This window comes from Hylobates moloch, unplaced genomic scaffold (assembly GCF_009828535.3).
Source record: "Hylobates moloch isolate HMO894 unplaced genomic scaffold, HMol_V3 SCAFFOLD_19, whole genome shotgun sequence".
In the NCBI taxonomy this organism is placed as follows: Eukaryota; Metazoa; Chordata; class Mammalia; order Primates; family Hylobatidae; genus Hylobates; species Hylobates moloch.
Window position 1 is genome coordinate 47013206 of NW_026652294.1, and position 21300 is coordinate 47034505.

The 21300-nt window shown below is 41.9% G+C and overlaps 1 protein-coding gene across 9 annotated transcripts in view; it reads right to left on the reverse strand.

Moving 5' to 3' along the window:
- Positions 1-26: 26 nt before the first annotated feature.
- Positions 27-21300, reverse strand: part of NCOR1 (nuclear receptor corepressor 1) — a 125118-nt gene continuing 103844 nt past the window's right edge. For 7 of the 9 annotated variants that reach the window (XM_032139766.2, XM_032139765.2, XM_058431984.1 and 4 more), the window contains 7 exons: positions 19952-20080; positions 19390-19547; positions 18998-19221; positions 10354-10497; positions 8161-8303; positions 1651-1704; positions 28-904 (listed from right to left, as the gene is read on the reverse strand). In XM_032139766.2, coding sequence (XP_031995657.1) covers positions 504-904; positions 1651-1704; positions 8161-8303; positions 10354-10497; positions 18998-19221; positions 19390-19547; positions 19952-20080 — 1253 coding nt within the window. In that variant the 3' untranslated portion in view covers positions 28-503. Of the gene's footprint in view, positions 905-1650; positions 1705-8160; positions 8304-10353; positions 10498-18997; positions 19222-19389; positions 19548-19951; positions 20081-21300 lie in introns of all 9 variants that reach the window. The other 2 variants (XM_058431987.1, XM_032139767.2) reach the window with 2 other exon arrangements.

Consider the following 21300-nt stretch of genomic DNA (forward strand, 5'->3'; position numbering starts at 1 on the left):
TGTATGTATGTATGTATGTATGTATGTATGTATTTTGAAACGGAGTCTCACTCTGTTGCCAGGCTGGAGTGCAGTGGCATGATCTCAGCTCACAGCAACCTCCGCCTCTCGGGTTCAAGCAATTCTCCTGCCTCAGCCTCCTGAGTACCTGGGATTACAGGCACACGCCATCATGCCCAGCTAATTTTTGTATTTTTAGTAGAGATGGGGTTTCACCATGTTGGCCAGGATGGTCTCGATCTCTTGACCTCGTGATCCGCCCGCCTTGGCCCCCCAAAGTGCTGGGATTACAGGCGTGAGCCACCGCGCCCGGCTGGCTTATGATTCTTTTATACTGAGCCTAATTTTTACAGTTAAATCACTTTTATTCAAAAACATTATATTTGTGTTATAATTACAATAGATGTAATAGTATAGATGAGGACTAGGTGCAAACAAATAAAAAATGGACATCCCAGGAGGGTGACACTTTGGGTAAAAATTTTCTTCCATTTTATTTCTGTTCATATTATAATGTCTGAGTAGGTTTTTAAAAACCTTTTTAAAGTAACTGAAACCCTAAGAGGTGACTCTGAGCACATAAAGACATAAATGAAATGTCTTAGTGATGCATCAGAATTTGGGAAATAAATTGGCTTTTTTGGGGAAAAGCAGCAGAAAAGCACTAAAATGAAAGCTGTACCTGAATGAGGTGATGGGTCCCCTTCCTCTCTCCGTGTCTCACCACTGGTCACAACTGAGGTGTTGGCAGTACCAGGCACTACTCCCATAGGCTGGGACATGACAACTCCATGATCCTCAACTTTGTCATCAAAGCTTCCCATGAGAGCCTTCCTGATAATGTCTTCCAGACCGAGATTACTGGCAGGATCAGCAAAAGAATGGCCTCTAGAGCTAACTGAGCCTGAAAGAGAATCAAAAACATTTCCACTTATTTCTGAAAGGTCAATCAGGAAACAAACATGCACTGCCCCATCAGCCCACTGAATACACATAGCACTCGGCAAGTGACCTAGAACAACACCAGGACCCACCACACAGAGACCTTTTTTTTTTGGAGACAGAGTCTCTGTCGCACCCAGGCTGGAGTGCAGTGGCGCAATCTTGGCTCACTGCAACCTCCGCCTCCCAGATTCAAGGGATTCTCCTACCCCAGTCTCCTATAGGCACCCACCATCACACCAGGCTAATTTTTTGTATTTTTAGGAGATGGGGTTTCACCATATTGGTCAGGCTGATCTCGAACTCCCAACCTCAGGTGATCCGCCCGCCTTGGCCTCCCAAAGTGCTGGGATTACAGGTGTGAGCCACTGTGCCCAGCCCAGAAACCATCTTAATCCACAGATAACTCCTTAAGGAAATTTGTTTCCCAAGTGAATCAGTCACCCACACTTCTATTAAAGTTACTCAACAATTTTCTCAGTTCCCTAGTTTTGATGGTGTTCTTTAATAGTTTCCATTCTTTTTGTTCATTTATCTTTTCAATAGGTATTGATTGGATCTCAGTTCCTTTCTGTGCTACTGGGTAAACATGTTTTCATATTAGAGCAGTCACTCCCCTGGTATACAGGTGGTACTCAGTACATATTTGTTGGACTGACTACTGCTGTGTCAATTTTGTATGGGTAAATAATGTCTTTTCAATCTTACCTGATGTAGTAACTGCTGGCAGATTAAAGATCTCAGTTCCTGGCTGAGCAGCTGCTATATTTAAGCAAACATTCAAGTTAATTAAGATGTGATAATCATATACACCAAACTAAAGTCTCAAAAAATTCCTATAATAAAATTAATCTTTTTATTTTCCATGATCTCAACCTTTAGTTCTCACCCATTAAGTGAAGATAAAATGGAAGTACTCTTTTTTTGAGACAGGGTCTCACTCTGTTGCCCAGGCTATTTTTAAAAGGAAATCAGGAAATAGGTAAGGTAGGAACATCAAAAGAAGAGCAATAAGCTGTGTGCAGTGGTGCACTTCTAGTCCCCCAGCTACTCAGCAGGCTGAGGCGGTAGGACTGCTTGAGCGTAGGAATTTGAGGCCAGCCTGGGCAACACAGTGAGACTCCCATCTGTTTACCAAAAAAAAAAAAAAGTAAATGAGCAGTGTAACCCAGAAAAGGGAAAGGAACTTTGCACTGCTGGAGAAAAACAAAGAGGAAAATGCTCTTCTCAGAACAGGAACCAAGGCTTTCTGACGAAGAAGAAACCTTGGACTCTGGGATGACCGCTACAAGTACCAACAGGTTTGAGGCAGCCTGGGATGTGATCCAGAGGAAAGCCACTGCAGTGAATACTATGAAAATGACTGTGTTTCCCTGCATGGCTAACTGGAAACTCAGGATATTTGCTGGAAAAAACAAAAGACTCTGTTGATCCTTTTCATTCCTGCTGACTGTGCAACTTGTAATCTGCAGTTTGAATGATAACAGCATAAGACCCGGGAACTGCCTATAATAAAGCAGTGTGCCAGAAAGGGGAAGAATTTGGGACATAAATTGGTGTTTCTGTCATTCCCAACTTGACACCAAGAATTTTAAAGAGAAAAAAAGAATGCAGAAAGCAAGTGGGTGGCCAAATGATGTGTCCCAAAGAATGTGAAAGTTCTTTTTTTTTTTTTTCTTTGAGATGGTGTTTTATTCTTGTCACCCAGGCTGGAGTGCAATGGCGTGATCTAGGCTCACTGCAACCTCTGCCTCCTGGGTTCAAGCAATTCTCCTGCCTCAGCCTCCCAAGCAGCTGGGATTATAGGCCCCCCGCCACCATGCCCAGCTAATTTTTGTATTTTTAGTAAAGACAGAGTTTCACCATTTTGGCCAGGCTGGTCTCGAACTCCTGACCTCAGGTGATCTACCCACCTCAGCCTCCTAAAGTGCTGGGATTACAGGCATGGGCCACTGTGCTCAGCCAGAATGTAAAATTTATTTATTTATTTATTTATTTATTTATTTATTTTTAAGATGGAGTCTCACTCTGCCGCGCAGGCTGGAGTGCAGCGGCGCGATCTTGGCTCACTGCAAGCTCTGCCTCCCAGGTTCACGCCATTCTCCTGCCTCAGCCTCCCGAGTAGCTGGGACTACAGGCGCCCACCACCATGCCTGGCTAATTTTTTACATTTTTAGTACAGATAGGATTTCACTGTGTTAGCCAGGATGGTCTTGATCTCCTGACATCATGATCCGCCCGCCTCAGCCTCCCAAAGTGCTGGGATTACAGGTGTGAGCCACCGTGCCTGGCCAGAATGTGAAATTTCTAATGAGACCACAGAAGGATGGACTCTTACCCAAGGGCTGAGCACATTAGAGAAGAGGGAAGAGTGCATGTGCCTAGAAACAAACTTGGTTGATTAGGGAGGCTTTAAACTGACAAAGAGAGGAGAAGAGTCCTCAGAAGAACTAAACAATGGCCATGGATGATAGTCTTCTTACTTATGGGCCAGGTGACAAGGTAAATAAATTGAGCCTGAAACAGCGGAGCCTTGTTATCATGAAGTGTGTGGAATAGGAGTCATTCATTCATTTGATAGATATTTAATTGAGTAGTTATTTGGCTGAATCGTTAAGATTACCTTCTTATTGATCAAAAATGGTCAGATGAAGACAATTTCCTATAAGTTAGCCAATGATAATCCTTAGATACTACATTTGCAGGATACCACTTCCTTTGCTACTGGAGCTTACAGTGCAGTGTGGTACTTGCTGAGGCCATACAAATTAGAATCACCTGGGTAGCTTAGTAAATTTTCTACATTCCTGGGGCTCTGTAATTCAACTATTTAATAAACAATCCAGGTGACTGGTACCTATTGTTGAGCAAGAATGTGGTAACTGCTCAGAAATTAGCAGAAGGGAAGGTAGACATGTGAAAGCCACTGTGGAGGCCAACTTGACAGGAGGAGCTGACTCCCATCAGGAGGCAGAGAGACCAGGATAGTGATGGCCAGAGTAAAGGTAACTATAACTGTGGTAGGGGAGGAGGAGGAACTTTTTGTATGGGGAGGTAGAACATGAATTCCATTTTAGATATTTAAGGAGCCAGTAAGTTAGTCAAGAAGTAATGAGGTCTGCAAAGATATGTAAGTAGAGCTTAGTAGGAAAAGCTGGACTACAGATACAAATTTGGGAGTTTTTCAGCATACAAGCGACCATTCAAATCCCCAGAGTAGATGAGATGACTCAGATTATAAGACATGAGGAGAAAGGGGCTAAGAAGTGAGCCCTGGGGAAAACTAACAATCAAGGGCCAGGCAAAGCAAGACTGAGCTTCTAAGGAGACAGAAGTGGCCAGAGAAGTAGAGAAGAAACAGGAGAACATGGCATCAGAAAGCCAAGAGAGGAAAGCATTTCAGGAAAGGAAAGTGGTTCACTGTGTCAAAAGCTGCAAACAGATCCGATAAAGTAAGTTTTAAAGCATTACAGTTTTCAAAAAAATAAAGTCATTGATGTCCTTGGGAACACTGGATTCAGATACAATGAGCTGAAGTGAAGCTGTGTTTGCTGCTGATGGCTTTCATTTAGTTCTACTTTCCAGTGAAGGCTAAATGTGCCATGGTGGGCCCAGGAGCCCACTGGTTCTTTAATATAAATTCTCCTTTCCACCATGAAAAATAGTTCTTGCAATAAAAAAAAATCCCAGACTCTAAAGCAATTCTGTTAGTACTTCCCTTAAGACATTAATTATCTCCTGTTAAAGTGAGGTATTGTTTCGTCATACAGCTTCAGAGAGTAGAGACTATCTGGCATACTAAAACACCCAACATAGTACGCTACTCAAAACATTAGGCAAGAGAGGAAAAACTATAAAGTAGGCTTCTTCAGTTCAAACATGGCATTTCCCTGTTAAGAGTTTCCCACTTTAAGGGTAAGACAAAGACTAGAGAATGAGAGCAGACCACACAAAGGTGAAATGATTTGCATCTCAGTTCCTGACTGCTCTGAGATCTCTAGCTCTCCATGCTCACACAGATTCATCTCTGAGTGCCAAGAGAATTTGAAAACGAGAGTATATTTTTTGTTGGTGACACTTGAGCTGCAAATAATAGATTAAACTGTTGACGACTGGAGACAGAAAACAGTAATAACAATATTTTTTGAAAAGAAAGGTGGCTGGATACAGTGGCTCACGCCTGTAATCCCAACACTTTGGGAGGCTGAGGTGGGCGGATCACCTGAGGTCAGGAGTTCGAGACCAGCCTGGCCAACATGGAGAAACTCCGTCTGTACTAAAAATACAAAATTAGCCGGATGTGGCGGCAGGTGCCTGTAATCCCAGCTACTTGGGAGGCTGGCCCAGGAGAAACACTTGAACCCGGGAGGCGGAGGTTGTGGTGAGCTGAGATCGCGCCACTGCACTCCAGCCTGGGCCACAGAGTAAGACTCCATCTCAAAAAAAAAAAAAAAAAAGAAAGGCTATCTGTAAGCCTGATAACAATTCTAGTCAGCATTCTAAATATTTGTCTTTTAGATTATTTTGTTGCCACCTAAACAGAACCTAGTAATTAAGAGCGAGGACAAGTTCAGAAACAGTGGTGACACTGGCTCATCCTTTTCTCCTTGGTGTTCAACATTTATCAATCACAGGAGTGACACAGATCTAAACACTCATCCAACAGGCAGTTCACAGTGCAAGGCCCCCACTTTCCTCTCTTTTGACAGGATCAGGAGACTAGTAGATGGCAGATCACAGAAATAAAGCAGATCGTCCTTTCCTCAGCTGCCACCACAGTGCTTGGTCCTTCCAAGGAAGCTAAGGCCACGTTGGGGTGAGGCCCTCACTTCATCCGGCAACTACCACCACGTCCGGCAGCGCCAGCCCCACACCTGCCCACACCATTGCCTCTGTCTCCGAGCTCGCCTGCATCTACTCAGCCCTCACTCTGCATGACAATGAGGTGACCATCACGGAGGATAAGATCAATGCCCTCATTAAAGCAGTTGGTGTAAATGTTGAACCTTTTTGGTCTAGCTTGTTTGCAATGGCCCTGGCCAATGTCAACACTGGGAGCCTCATCTACAATGTAGGGGCTGGTGGACCTGCTCCAGCAGCTGGTGCTGCACCAGTGGGATCCTGCCCACTCCACTGCTGCTGTTCCAGCTGAGGAGAATTAAGTGGAAGCAAAGAAAGAAGAATCTGAGGAGTCTGATGATGACATGGGCTTTGGTCGTTTTGACTAAATCTCTTATAATGTGTTCAATACAAAGCTGAACTTAAGAAAAAAAAAAAAGAATAAACCAGACTATGGTATACCCAAAGTCTCTCTATCAAGGGGACTGAGGAAAAGACTGATAAGACTGGGGGGATAGTACAAGTGAGTGCTGAGAGAGCACGAGGAGGTTCTGATTAATACTTGCATATCAACCCAGAGGAAAGGTTCTGCCACAGAACATTAGCTAGAGTATTTACCAACAATCTGGCTAAAATGCTACGAGTATGGAACTGTTAGAAGCCAGTTGGTCCATCATTAGCAACATGGACTCTGGAGTTGGAATGCCTGGGTTTGAACTGTAGCCTCATTACTTACTAGATATGTAACCTGAGCCAACTCTTAAACTTGAGTCTGTTTCTTCATCTACAAAATGGAGATAATTGTAATATGTAGGGTTGTTGTGAGGATTAAATGAGATTATATCTACACATACTTAGAGCCTACCACATAGTACGTGCTAGATAACCTTTTGCTACCATTGTTACTGATTTTATATTTTTATTTTATTTATTATTTTTTGAGACAGAGACTCACTTTGTTGCCCAGGCTGGAGTGCAGTGGCACAATCTTGGCTCACTGCAACCTCTGCCTCCCAGGTTCAAATGATTCTCATGCTTCGGCCTCCCAAGTAGCTGGGATTACAGGCGCACACCACCATGACCAGCTGTTTATATTTTTAGTAGAGACAGGGTTTCACCATGTTGCCCAGGCTGGCCTCAAACTCTTGATCTCAGGTGATCCACCTGTCTTGGCCTCACAAAGTGCTGGGATTACAGGCGTGAGCCACCACACCCAGACAATTTAAAAAAATTTTTTTTTCTTCTTGAGACATCTCACTCTGGCTTAGGCTGGAGTGCAGTGACGCGATTGTAGCTCACTGTAGCCTCAACTTCCCAGCCTCAAGCGATCCTCCCACCTCAGCTTCCCATGTAAATGGGACTACAGGGATGTATACCATCGCGCCCAGCTAATTTTTTATATTTTGTAGAGACAGGGTCTCCCTGTGTTGTCCAGGCTAATCTTGAACTCCTGGGCCCAATCAATCCTCCTGCCTTGGCCTCCCAAAGTGCTGAGATTCCAGGTGTGAGTCACCGTGCCTGGCCAATGTTTTATTTTCACACTGTGAGTTTATCAGAGTTGCATATGAATAGTGAATGAATCAACTCAAGTCCACAAAGATACTGGTAGGGTAGAAAATGTAGTTGGACTGGAGCAAGCACAGACGGACTTGGACTTGTCCTATCCTTGGAGCTAGTTACTGTAAAAGTACAGCGAGGGCAAGGCGAGAATTAAAAGTAGCCCAAGACCTTGACATCAACATTCATATTAAGTACTTAACAGTGCACTTCATAACTTAACAGTGTATAGGCTGCCAACAAAACAGCTAATAGTCTTAGGCTACTTTAAAAATGATGAATTTAGCATAGATCATATTACACTACTCTATTTTGTATTACTCGAAACCTAGTGAAAGGCTAGGCTAAATGTTTTTGGTGGAGAATAATTGAGATGGTAGGGGTACTAAGAATGAGGACATGTGACCCACAGCTGATGAAACTGGGGACACTGATTGAGAGGACTCCTGAAAGACACGTCTTCAAATATCTGAAGAGATGTTATGTGGGGATAGGCCCAAATGGACAAAAGGAAGACTGATGGGTAGGGGAGAAAGAAAAATAAACTGTGGAGAGTTAATCCAGTCCTACATAAAGAAAAGTAACCTAGATACAGCATTTCTTCAAAGAGAAACGGCACAGCTTCAGAAAGGAGCGAACTCCTGCTTCCTAATTAGAACTCTTCATGGGCTGGCAGACACTTGAGAAGGAACTCTAGGATCAGATGTGTTGGATAGATGTCCTGTAAAGTCTTCAAACTCAAGCATTATAGGAGAGGCAACACTGGAGATATCATTATTAACGCATGTTTTATTTGGGGTTCATGAAAGAAATCCCACTTACCCATATCAGAGTCACCTCCACCAGAGGAGTTCAACTTACGAAAAATCTCCTGCTTCTTTGATTTAACCATGGGTGATGTATTTTCAAGCTTGGTGAAGAATGAAGGCAAGTAGCTTATACTCCCTGGTGAGCGGGCATCATTCCTGTTAGGGCCAAAGTTAAGTATATTACAACCACGTACTCCTAATCCTGGGGACATTCCTATCAATGGTAACAACAGTCAGAGAGTACTTACTGCCTCCTCATCCCGTGTTTGTGGTTACAGCCCTAAGAAACAGTATGTAATCATAAGCCACTTAGTACATCATTTGATGACAAATGATTTAGTTCTCAAAATGAAATCATAAAATTAGAATTAGGATGGAGATAATCTAGAGCAGAAATTCTTAGGAAGGAATGAAGCAGCAGCAAATGAATATTAATAGGAAAACTCAGAAACAGCTTATCATGATGCTCTCTCCTTAACAGCACAAACACTGATATATTAATGGTTACCACCTAAACTGGGAACTATTTTACTAGAATTAGTTTTAAGTGTACTAAAATTAAAACTAATAGCACGCTTGACTAAAAAATAGCAAGAACTCATATCTAAGCAATCAACAGCTGGACTAGAACACGACAGTATAGGAATAAAACTGCCTATTTGTTACAATCATTTCAAGCAACCTAACAAATGAGCTGAGTTTAATATAAAGAGTTTCCAGGCCGGGCGCGGTGGCTCACGCTTGTAATCCCAGTACTTTGGGAGGCCGAGGCGGGCGGATCACGAGGTCAGGAGATCGAGACCACGGTGAAACCCCGTCTCTACTAAAAATACAAAAAAAAAATTGGCCAGGCGTGGTGGCGGGCGCCTGTAGTCCCAGCTACTCGGAGAGGCTGAGGCAGGAGAATGGCGTGAACCCGGGAGGCGGAGCTTGCAGTGAGCCGAGATTGCGCCACTGCACTCTAGCCTGGGCGACAGAGCGAGACTCCGTCTCAAAAAAAAAAAAAAAAAAAAAGAGTTTCCTATTTTATTGGCAGCTTCCTATACTAACACATTTTTAAAAAAACAAGGTTTCCCTAAAAGCTCAAGGCCACCAAGGATCTAGCTAGAGCCAGAGATGAGAACAGAGAATATAGGTTATTGACAACCTAATCCAATCATGTGGATTCATTCATCATTCAAACACAAGAACATGTACTCTATGCCAGGAAAGACAATTAAGGTGATAGGAACAGGAATAAGACATGGTCCCTGTCCTCAAAACACTCATAAACATGGGGGAAAGATGTAAATGTATAATTAAATTGAACATCACTCCCTCTCCAAAAATCGATTTTCTTCATTTCATTGAAAAGTACCAGTATCTGTTTAGCTCCCTAAGAATAAATGCAATAAATTAATAGCAACACATTGTAAGAAAGGCACTAGCAATTTGGAGTTAGAAAGACCTTCATTTAAAACTGGCCCTTCCCCATTAGTATCAGTACAACCATGAGCAAGTGACATGTCTGGCTTTCAGCACATCAGTGGAGGGTTCAGCACTAGGCAAACTGCACGACTATGGACAGAAAGGAATTCAGGGAACAATAAGCAACATGATTTGGACAGAGATTCCACTGTAGGGGTGATGTAGAGGGAAGTGAAGCTGAATGGGCAGCATACACCTGGTCATGCCAGGAACTCAGATGCCATGCTAAAGACTGGGTGCTAGATTCTGCATGAGTTTTAGAGACAAATCACTCAGGTGGAGGTATGGAGATTGACTGGAAAGGAGCCAACTCAAAGGCATCTAGTCAAATGGGGATAATTTAATAATTAATAGGGTTGGGGTCAGGGTTAGAAATAGGTAAGATTAAATCTATTCAGAGTCCACAGTGCTTGGTATACAGTAAGCATTCAAATGTTGGCTGAATCAATGGATGACCCTTTCCCCTAGACAAAAACATTTAAAAAAAAAATCTAGGAAGATTTAATTTCAAGAATAATGAACAAATATTTTCTAACCTATTTAAATATATTATAAATATTTTCTTTTTGCTAAAATCCACTAGCATTAGATCAGTAGGAAAAGAGACAAATGATCCTCTGAGAATGCCATCCAGACATAAAAGCCCAAAGTTCTGAGAAAAATGGCACCAACTGAAGGAAATGTTAAAGCATGAGCACCCACGCCATGAATGGTTGCTGTCACTAGGAAGCGCGCTTACCTCTGCTCTGCAGGCTCTGCGCCCCTCTGAGACAAGAGCAGCAAGCTGTCCTGTTTCTCATGCACAACCGGAACCTGGGGTGGGGAGATGGGCTCGTAGGGCTCCGAAGAGACGTGACTCCTCTCTGGGGATTTTCCAGGCCTACTATTGTAACATGTGAAATATTAGATGGTGTTTCAAAGGCTAACCTGGGACTTACCTAAACAGAAACTTGTTAACTCATGACTTCATTCAGGAGAAGGAGCAAAAGCTGCCAATTTCTATCAGAAAAAAAGTTGCCTCAGGTATTCACTATATACATAGTTAAACAAACAACAACAAAAACAACCACGGTGTTACTGCCACTTTACCCATGCGCGCCCTGTGGATCCAGGAGTCATGTCATCAGACAGTGCTGCCCGGGCAGCAGCAGTGGCAGAAGCTGCGTCCTTGAGGCTCCGCATGTCCTTCAACATCAGACACCATCCCACCCTTGGCTCCTTAGTCCAGGTGAAACCTCCAGGGTTTTCCTACCTATTTTGAGTCATGACTGGCCAGTTCTTTCATCGTCAAGTTAAAGATAAAGGACTTCAGCACTAAACTGATACCCAAGAAGTTTTATCAGGTGAGTCAACATAGGTTCTAGTTATACTATATTATGGCAGAGGGGTTCTCTGCAATTTTATATTTTTTCTCTGGATACCATTTGGTAAGAATAATATAAGATAGACACACTGTTTAGCTCCCACCCATTATCTTTTTTTTTTTTTTTTTTTTTTGAGACAGAGTCTGGCTTTGTCACCCAGGCTGGAGTGCAGTGGTGCGATCAGCTCACTGCAACCTCTGCCTCCAGGTTCAAGCGATTCTCCTGCCTCAGCCTCCCGAGTAGCTGGAATTGGAATTACAGGCATGCACCACCATACCCCGGCTAATTTTTGTATTTTTAGTAGAGACGGGGTTTCACCATGTTGTCTAGGCCTCCTGACTTCAGGTGATCCACCTGCCTGGGCCTCCAAAAGTGCTAGAATTACAGGCATGAACTACCGCGCCTGGCCCATTTATCTTATTATTACAATTTTTATTTTTTAGAGACAGGGTCCCGCTCGTTGCCCAGGCTGGAGTACGAGTGCAATCATAGCTCACTGCAGCCTCAAACTCTTGAGCTCAAGTGATCCTCTCACTTACATCTCCTGAGTAACTGGGATTACAGGCATGCGTCACCATGCCCAGCTAATATTTTTATTATATGTTTTATTGTGTCTGGTGGCCCATTTTTAATTTTTTGTAGAGACAGGGGTCTCACTATGTTGCTGGCCTCAAACTCCTGGGCTCAAGCAATGCTCCCACCTCAGCCTCCAAAAGTATTGGGAATTACAAGCACCTGGCCCCAACACACCCTCAATTTTTTTTTTTTTTAAGACGGAGTCTTGCTCTGTCGCCCAGGATGGAGTGCAATAACACGATCTTGGCTCACTGCAACCTCCACCTCCCAGGTTGAAAGGATTCTAGTGCCTCAGCCTCCCGAATAGCTGGGATTACAGGTGGCCACCACCACACTTGGCTGATTTTTGTAGTTTTATTAGAGACAGGGATTCACCATGTTGGCCAGGATGGTCTCAAACTCCTGACCTCAAGTGATTCACCTGCCTCAGCCTCCTGAAGTGCCGGGATTACAGGCGTGTGCCACCACACCCAGCACCCCTAAAATTTTTTGACATAGCGATTATACATATTAAAGCCACCTGTGACTTTCAACATCTGGAATTATGACTATTAGACTAAAGCAAAATTATAATATGATTTGTTATGGCCTTTCCCAATCAGCCCATCCAGTTGTTCAAGATAGCCACTTTTTTTTTTTAAGTTATTTTGGTGTTTACCTCCAAAACTCTGTAAATAATCTTAAACAAGTATTTTTTGATTTATAAAACTTGAAACAGTATCTGTTAACTCTCTTCTATGAAAGATGAAGAATTTGATTTGCCTTCTCTGTTGTTGCCCATTTTATTTTTATTTTTATTTTTGAGACAGGGTCTCCCTCTGTCACCCAGGCTAGAGTGCAGTAGTACGATCACTGCTTACTGCAGCCTCAACTTCTGGGCTCATGTGATCCTCCCACCTCAGGCTCCCAAGTAGCTGGGACTACAGGTGCATGCCACCATGCCTGGGCAATTTTATTTTTTAGTTTTTTTGTGGAGATGGGGTCTCACTATGTTGCCCAGGCTGGTCTTGAACTGCTGGCCTCAAGCGATCCTCTCGCCTTGGTCTCCCAAAGCACTGAAATTACAGGTGTCAGCTACCGTGCTGGCTTGCCTATTTTATTTTAACTTTGTCCATTTTGCCTTTACATGGCATACTTCAGCCTTTTATATTTTCTTTTTTAAAAATGAAAAAATTAGCACACATACCCTTACTTCTACATCTCTTTCCTATGCAACCCTCACCTCCCAATATCTGTCAGCCATTTTTATGATTTATTGCATCACATCCTTTTCTAGAACTACAGAGAAACTCCTCTGTGTTTTGCTTATAAAAATCACTCCATACAATTACATGGAAATTGAATAACCTGCTCCTGGAGTACATAATGAAATAAAGGCAGAAAGCAAGTTTTTTGAAACTAATGAGAACAAAGATACAACATACCAGAATCTCTGGGACACAGCTAAGGCAGTGTCGACAGGGAAATTTATAGCACTAAATATCCACATCAAAAAGTTAGAAAGATCTCAAGTTAACAAGCTAACATCACAACCAAGAGCAAACAAATCCCAAAGCTAGCAGAAGACAAGAAATAACCAAAACTGCCGGGCACGGTGGCTCACACCTGCAATCCCAGCACTTTGGGACGCCAAGGCAGGCAGATCACCTGAGGTCAGGAGTTTGAGACCAGCCTGACCAACGTGGAGAAACCCCGTCTCTACTAAAAAAATACAAAATTAGCTGGAGTGGTGGCACATGCCTGTAATCCCAGCTACTTGAGAGGCTGAGGCAGAAGAATTGCTTGAACCGGGAGGCAGACGTTGTGGTGAGCCGAGATCGCATCATTGCATTCCAGCCTGGACAACAAGAGTGAAACTCCTTCTCAATAAATAAATAAATAAATAAATAAATAAATAAATAACCAAAACTGAAGCTGAAGTGAAGGAGATTCAGACACAAAAAAACACTCAAAAGATCAACAAATTCAGGATCTGGTTTTTGTTTTGTTTTGTTTTGTTTTGAGACGGAGTCTCGCTCTGTCGCCCAGGCTGGAGTGCAGCGGCGCGATCTTGGCTCACTGCAAGCTCCGCCCCCCGGGTTCACGCCATTCTCCTGCCTCAGCCTCCTGAGTAACTGGAACTACAGGTGCTGGCCACCACACCTGGCTAATTTTTTGTATTTTTTTTTTTTTTAGTAGAGATGGGGTTTCACCGTGTTAGCCAGGATGGTCTCGATCTCCTGACCTCATGATCTGCCTGCCTCGGCCTCCCAAAGTGCTGGGATTACAGGCGTGAGCCACCATGCCCGGCCTCAGAATCTGGTTTTTAGAAAAAATTAATGAAACAGACTGCTAGCTAAGACTAATAGAGAAGATTCAAATAAACACAATCAGAAATGACAAGGAATATTACCACTGACCCCACAGAAACACAATCACAAGAAAATATTATGAACACCTTTATGCATATAACCTAGGAAATTTAGAAGAAATGGATAAATTTCTGGTCACATACACCCTCCCAAAACTGAACCAGGAAAAAACTGATTCCCTGAACAGACCAATAATGTGCTCTGAAACTGAGTCAGTAATAAATAGCCTACCACCCAAAAAAAGCCCATGACCAGACACATTCACTGATGAATTCTACCAGATGTACAAAAAGAGCTGGCACCATTCCTACTGAAAATATTCCAAACATTAAGGAAGGACTCCTCCCTATCTCCTTCTATGAGGCCAGCATTATCCTGATACCAAAACTTGGCAGAGACACAACAATAAAAAGAAAACTTCTGGCCAATATCCTTGATGAACATCAATGCAAAAATCCTCAACAAAATACTGGCAAACCAAATCCAGCAAAACATTAAAAAGCTTATCCACCACAATCAAGTAGATGTCATCCCTAGAATGCAAGGTTGGTTCAATATACACAAATCTCAATAGATGCAGAAAAGGCTTTCAATAAAATTCAGTACCCTTTCATGTTAAAAACTCAGTAAACTAGATATTGAAGGAACATACCTCAACATAATAAAAGAGCCATATATGAAAACCCACAGCCAACATCGTACTGAATGGGGAAAAGCTAGAAGCATTCCTCTTGAAAGCCAGCACACAACAAGGATGCCCTCTGTCACCACTTATATTCAACATCCTATTGGAAGTCTTGACCAGGGTGATCAGGCAAGAGAACGAAAGAAACGGCATCCAAATAGGAAGAAAGGAAGTCAAACTATCTCTGTTTGCAGAGGACACAATCCCATATCTAGAAAACTCCATAGTCTCAGCCCCAAAACTCCTTAAGCTGATAAACAACTTCAGCAAAGTCTCAGGATACATCAGTGTGCAAAAAATCACTAGCATTCCTATACACCAATGAGAGCCAAGCCAAGAGCCAAATAAGGAATGCAATTCGATTCACAACTGCCACAAAAAGAATAAAATACCTAGGAATACAGCTAACCAGGGAGGTGAAAGATCTCTACAAGGGGAACTACAAAACACTTCTCAAAGAGATAAAAGATGAAAAGATAAAAAATGAAAAAACATTCCATGCTCGTGGATAAGAAGAATCAATATCATTAAAATGGCCATACTGCCCAATGCTATTCCTATTAAACTACCAATGACATTCTTCACAGAACTAGAAAAAACTATTTTAAAATTCATATAGATCCAAAAAAGAGCCCGAATAGCCAAGGCAATACTAAGCAAAAAGAACAACGCTGTAGGTGTCATACTACCTGACTTCAAACTATAATACAGGACTACAGTAACCAAAACCCAGCATTGTACTGGTACAAAGATAAGACACACAGACCAATGGAACAGAACAGAGAACCCAGAAATAAGGCCTCACACCTACAACTGTCTGATCTTCGACAAACCTGACAAAAACCAGCAATGAGTAAAGGATTCCCTATCAATAAATAGTGCTGGGATAACTGGCTATCACATGCAGAAGACTGAAACTGGGCCCCTTCTTTATACCATATATTAAAATTAACTCAAGATGGATTAAAGACTTAAATGTAAAAAAAAAAACAAACTATAAAAACCTTGGAAGACAACCTAGGAAATACCTTTCAGGACATAGGCAGGGACAAAGATTTCATAACAAAGACACCAAAAGCAACGGGAACAAAAGCAAAAATTGACAAGTGGGATCTAATTTAAAGAGCTTCTGCACAGCAAAGGAAACTATCAACAGAGTGAACAGACAACCTATAGAATAGGAGAAAAATTTTGCAAACTATGCATCTGACAAAGGTCTAATATCCAGCATGTATAAAGAGCTTAAACAAATTCACAAGAAAAAAACAACTCCATTAAAGAGCAGGTAAAGTGAGTGTGGTGGCGTGTGCCTGTAATCCCAGCTACTTGGGAAGCTGAGGTGGGACAATCACCTGAGCCTGGGAGAGTTGAGGCTGCTGTGAGCCGAGACTGCACCACTGAAATCCAGCCTGGGCAAACAGAATGAGATAAAAAGGAGAGTGGGCAAACGACATGAACAGACACTTTTCAAAAGAAGACATATATGCAGCCAAGAAGCATATGAAAAAAAAGCTCAATATCACTGATCATTAGAGAAGTGCAAATGAAGCCAGGTGCAGTGGCTCATGCCTGTAATCCCACCACTTTGGGAAGCTGAGGCAGGTAGATCAGCTAAGGTCAGGAGTTCGAGAACAGCCTGGCCAACATAGTGAAACCCTGTCTCTACTAAAAATACAAAAATTAACTGGGTATGGTGGCAGGAGCCTGTAATCCTAGCTACTTAGGAGGCTGAGGCAGGAGAATCACTTGAACCTGGGAGGTGGAGGTTGCAGTGAGCTAAGATTACACCACTGCACTCTAGCCTGGGCAACAGGGCAAGACACTGGTTTTTTGTTTTGTTTTGTTTTGTTTTGTTTTTAAAAAAAAGTAAGTGCAAATCAAAACCAAAATGAGATACCATCTCACGCCAGTCAGAATGGCTATTAAAAGGTGAAAAAATAACAGATCCTGGCAAGACTGTGGAGAAAATGGAACACTTATACACTGTTGGTGGGAGTGTAAATTAGTTCAACCATTGTGGAAGACACTGTGGAAATTCCTCAAAGACCTAAATACAGAACTACCACTCAACCCAACAATCCCATTACTGGGTATATACCCAAAGGAATATAAATCATTCTATTATAAAGACACATGCACGTGTATGTTCACTGTAGCACTACTGACAACAGCAAAGACATGGAATCAACCCAAATGCCCATCAGTGATTGATTGGATAAAGACAATGTGGTACATATACACCATGGAATACTATGCAGCCATGAAAAAGAATGAGCTCCTGTCCTTTTCAGGGACATGGATGGAGCTGGAGGCCATTATCCTTAGCAAACTAACGCAAGAACAGAAAACCAAATACCACGTGTTCTCACTTATAAGTGGGAGCTAAATGGTGAGAACACACGGACACATGGAAGAGAACAACACACACTAGGGCCTATTGGAGGGTGGAGGGTAGGAGGAGGAGGCTCAGGAAAAAATAACTAATGGGTACCAGGCTTAATACCTGGGTGACAAAATAACCTTTACAACAAACCCCCACAACGCAAGTTTACCTATATAAAAAACCTGTACATGTACTCCTGAACTTAAAATGAAAGTTAAATAAATAAATAACTAAAATGAAAATCAGCTGATGCTGTTTTCTAACACCACAGATTGTGTGAACATTTTCATCAGGAATGGACCATGACAATGCTATACAGTTTTCCATGTTTCTTTGATAATTGCATTTCTTTTCTTTTTTTGGTTTTGTTTCGGCTGAAAGGGAATAAATGTGCTTTCATCCTATCCTTAAGGTTATCCAGCTGCTTCTAACGACTAAGTCCGAGATTTGCTTCAAAATTATCCAGTTTGGGGGTTGGGGCAAGTGGGGATAAAAATGAAACAAAACTCATCATACACTGATGATTACCACAATTGGGTGATGGATACCTAGAGGTGTATTATACTTGTTCTCTCTACTTTTGTATGTATTTGAAAACCCACAATAATCTTTTTTTAAAAAGAAGACCATTTAGCTTCTTCTTTATATTCTTCTTTCTGCTCTTTGCTCACTTTGATGGGTTGGTAGGTAGGCTGGAGAATCACTTCTGCTACAAATTTCTCTTTTTCAGGCTCTGAGCCATGGCTTCCATTACTCTGGCTCATCTGTCCTCTACGTCTTCCAGGTATTTGCCAGAATCTTTGATCTGCCCATATCTCAGTCTTGTTCTTAGCATTCTTTTTATTTTATTATTATTATTTTTTTTGTGACGGAGTCTCACTATGTTGCCCAGGCTGCAGTGCAATGGCATGATCTCGGGTTCAAGTTATTCTTCCACCCAGGTTCAAGCGATTCTTCTGCCTCAGCCTCCTGAGTAGCTGGGATTACAGGCACCTGCCATCATGCCTGGCTAATTTTTTTTTGTATTTCTGTAGAGACGGGGTTTCACCATGTTGGCCAGGTTGGTCTTGAGCTCCTGACCTCAGATGGTGCACCCAGCTTGGCCTCCCAAAGTGCTGGGATTACAGGCATAAGCCACCATGCCCGGCCTTCTCAGCATTCTTATATTTATTTCCCTTTGTGCTTGTTAACTATAATTTAACATTTGCTAGTATTTAGTCTACCACTTTGAAGCAAGAATCCTGTGTCCACTTTATTTTAACCAAGCACAGAATATCAGGTAAGAAGATATGCTCTTTATCAGAGAGCCCTGGCATATAACATGTTTCCACTCATGATGCCACTATTGGCTTCCCTTTCCTTTATTTAAGGTCACCTTAAAATATGTATGTGTGTGTGTATACATATGTGTGTATATCTATACACATATATATAATTATTCACTGACAGAAGTCTGAGGACTAGAATAAAATATAAATGCAGAACCAAGCAAACAAACAAAAAATATATATATAAACTTTTTTTTGTAGAGATGAGATCTCACTATGTTGCCCAGGCTGGTCTCAAATTCCTGGGCTCACGCAATCCTCCCACCTCAGCCTCCCAAAGTGCTGGCATTATAGGTATAAGCCACTATGCCTGGCCAATATCACCTTCTTAAACTTCTACTGATGCTGACCCAGTAGAAACCATTGAGACAGATAAATATGAGAGGTATTATTCGGAAGGACCACTGAAGTGTCCCCAAACCACTACCAAACTACACATTCTTCTTAACTGTCTTTACAAACCAACAAACAGAATATAATCGTCTTTTGAACATATATTAAAAAGTCATAGTACCAAATGCCAAGACAGTGGACATTCTAAGAATAATATTCAGGGGGAAGAAAGCTCATTTACACTTTCCTGGGAATAAAGGCAAATGAACTTTAGTTGTGAGAAACAAATTCCTTATCCTGTAGATATATTCCATTTGTTTTACTGTTGGGAAATTTATATATAATTTGGAATAAAGATCATACCTTCCCCTGGATTTGTCCACAAGATTTTCTGGAGAGACCCTTGAACCTGGTCTTTGATGATGGACAGACTGAGCCTGGGATTCCGGGCTGTAACGGTTTGATGTTTTAGTCCTCACAGGTGTAGACACCAAAGCAGATGGTGAGTTCTGGAATGTAGAAGTAGGGGGCTGCTGGGGAGGCTGCGAGGAAACTTGATTTCTAGCAAAATCTTGTGTGATAATTTGCTGTGAATGAGAAAAGAAGGAAGTGGTAAAATTCATTGAGTACTTGCAAAAAAAAAAAAAAGTATTAAGAAATCTAGATATCTTTATTATAAATTTCTTTTTCTATATGAAATCTGCTTTCCCCGTGATCAAAAAAGAAAAATTAACTAAGAATAATGAAAAACTTACACAGATGTGATCAGCAAGTGTGATCAGCCGATGGGTCCTGGGCACTTGCCCCATTCCCTCTGCCTGTGAAGAAGGGGGCAGCTGTTGTTGGGGAGATGGTGATTCCTGCTGTGGTCGATAGTGATGTAATGGTCCTTCATATTGTCTGGTAGGATCATCTAGTAGAGAACACATAGATGTCTTACTCCAGGAATGTCTGTGCTTTTCACTCATTATCAAAGATTAAATATAATTCAGATGAACACATGAAAGGATGTGGTACATAGCTCCAAACAAAGAACTTATCTTAATTTTGGAAAAAAAATATTATTCACTGAAGAAGTCTGAGGACTAGTAGAAGAAAATATAAATGCATGAGTAAGCAAACAAAATTAATATAAACTATTTTCTGTATCATTAAAAAATAAAAAAGAATCGACAGCTGTTTCTAAAGCAGGCTCATGTAAGATTACCCTAAAACAAACAAAACAAGTTAATTCTTACTATGGTCTAGACAGATAATTAGAAGCAAATGGTAAATGCAAATATGAAAACATGTAAATGGTAGCTTAAGAAGACGTACTTTCGGCTTGATTTGCCTTAACAACCTCTGGCTGATAGGTCTGCAGTTTTTCCTGGGGTGGCGCAGGTGAGCTGGCAGGACTTATCACCTCAATAGCATCGCTAGGTGTTTCATACCTGTGAGAAGATACTTTAAGAAAAGAAAATCTTATTTCAAAACTAATCCTGGGAAAAGTTTCTAAAGTCTAAGTTCTTCACACCCATAGCAGATTTTCAATTCTGATCAATCATGTTCAATGGTATTCCAGGTTAATGAGGGTTTTCTGAAGTTTTATGGGCTTAAGACATGTTTTAGGCTGGGTGCAGTGGCTCATGCCTGTAATCCCAGCACTTTGGGAGGCCAAGGCAGGTGGATCACCTGAGGTCGGGGGTTTGAGACCAGCCTGACCAACGTGGAGAAACCCTGTCTCTACTAAAAAAAAATACAAAATTAGTAGGGCGTGGTAGCTCATGCCTGTAATCCCAGCTACTCGGGAGGCTGAGGCCGGAGAATCGCTTGAACCCGGGAGGCGGAGGTTGTGGTGAGCTGAGATTGTGCCATTGCACTCCATCCTGGGCAACAAGAGTGAAACTCCGTCTCAAAAAAAAAAAAAAAAAAGACATGTTTTGAAGCCCAATAATAAACACTGGAATGAGGCAGAACAGAGAACAGATTTATGATATTTTCCTGGGAGCTGGAAATCACCAGGGAACATTTATCGAAGAGGTTAATAAACAAATGAGGGAGTAGATCTCAATAACTGATTCCAATAATTCCAATTCTGTGGGACATTCTGTTCTTAGAAAAACGCTGAGGCTATAAAGCTGCTTCATTCACCACCATGATGATTTTAAAGCTATGGATTATATAACACTATATAATGATTTTCTCAAATAACTGGAGTATTGCTAACAAAAGTTACTCCAAACATTAATAATTTTTTAGCACTGTGTTACATTGTGAAAATAACCAGAAATGGTAGAGAATGTCTGAAGGGAAGTATATCCCCAGAAAGGGAGGATGTCAACCAACTCTGGAGGATACCCACATCAGAAAAGGACCTCCTCTAAGACGCAGTTCCCAAGTAAACAGAGGGGCTATGCAGTGGGGCTAACAGGCAGCTTTTCACAGTCCTGCCATGGCCTCAGAGCTGACAGTTGGGAGCAGATGTAACAGCCTGCTCAGGAACCTCTGAATTCAGAGGGCTCTTCACATCTACAAACTACACTACAGAATCTGAGAGCACTGAATGAACTCTGCTCCCTAGCCACCACCTGCTCCTCTGGTACTCAACAGTCCTTCCTATCCCCATCAGGTCATGGAAACTGCAGCTACCTCGGTTCTAGTACACTTAGGAGATTGGAAACTTG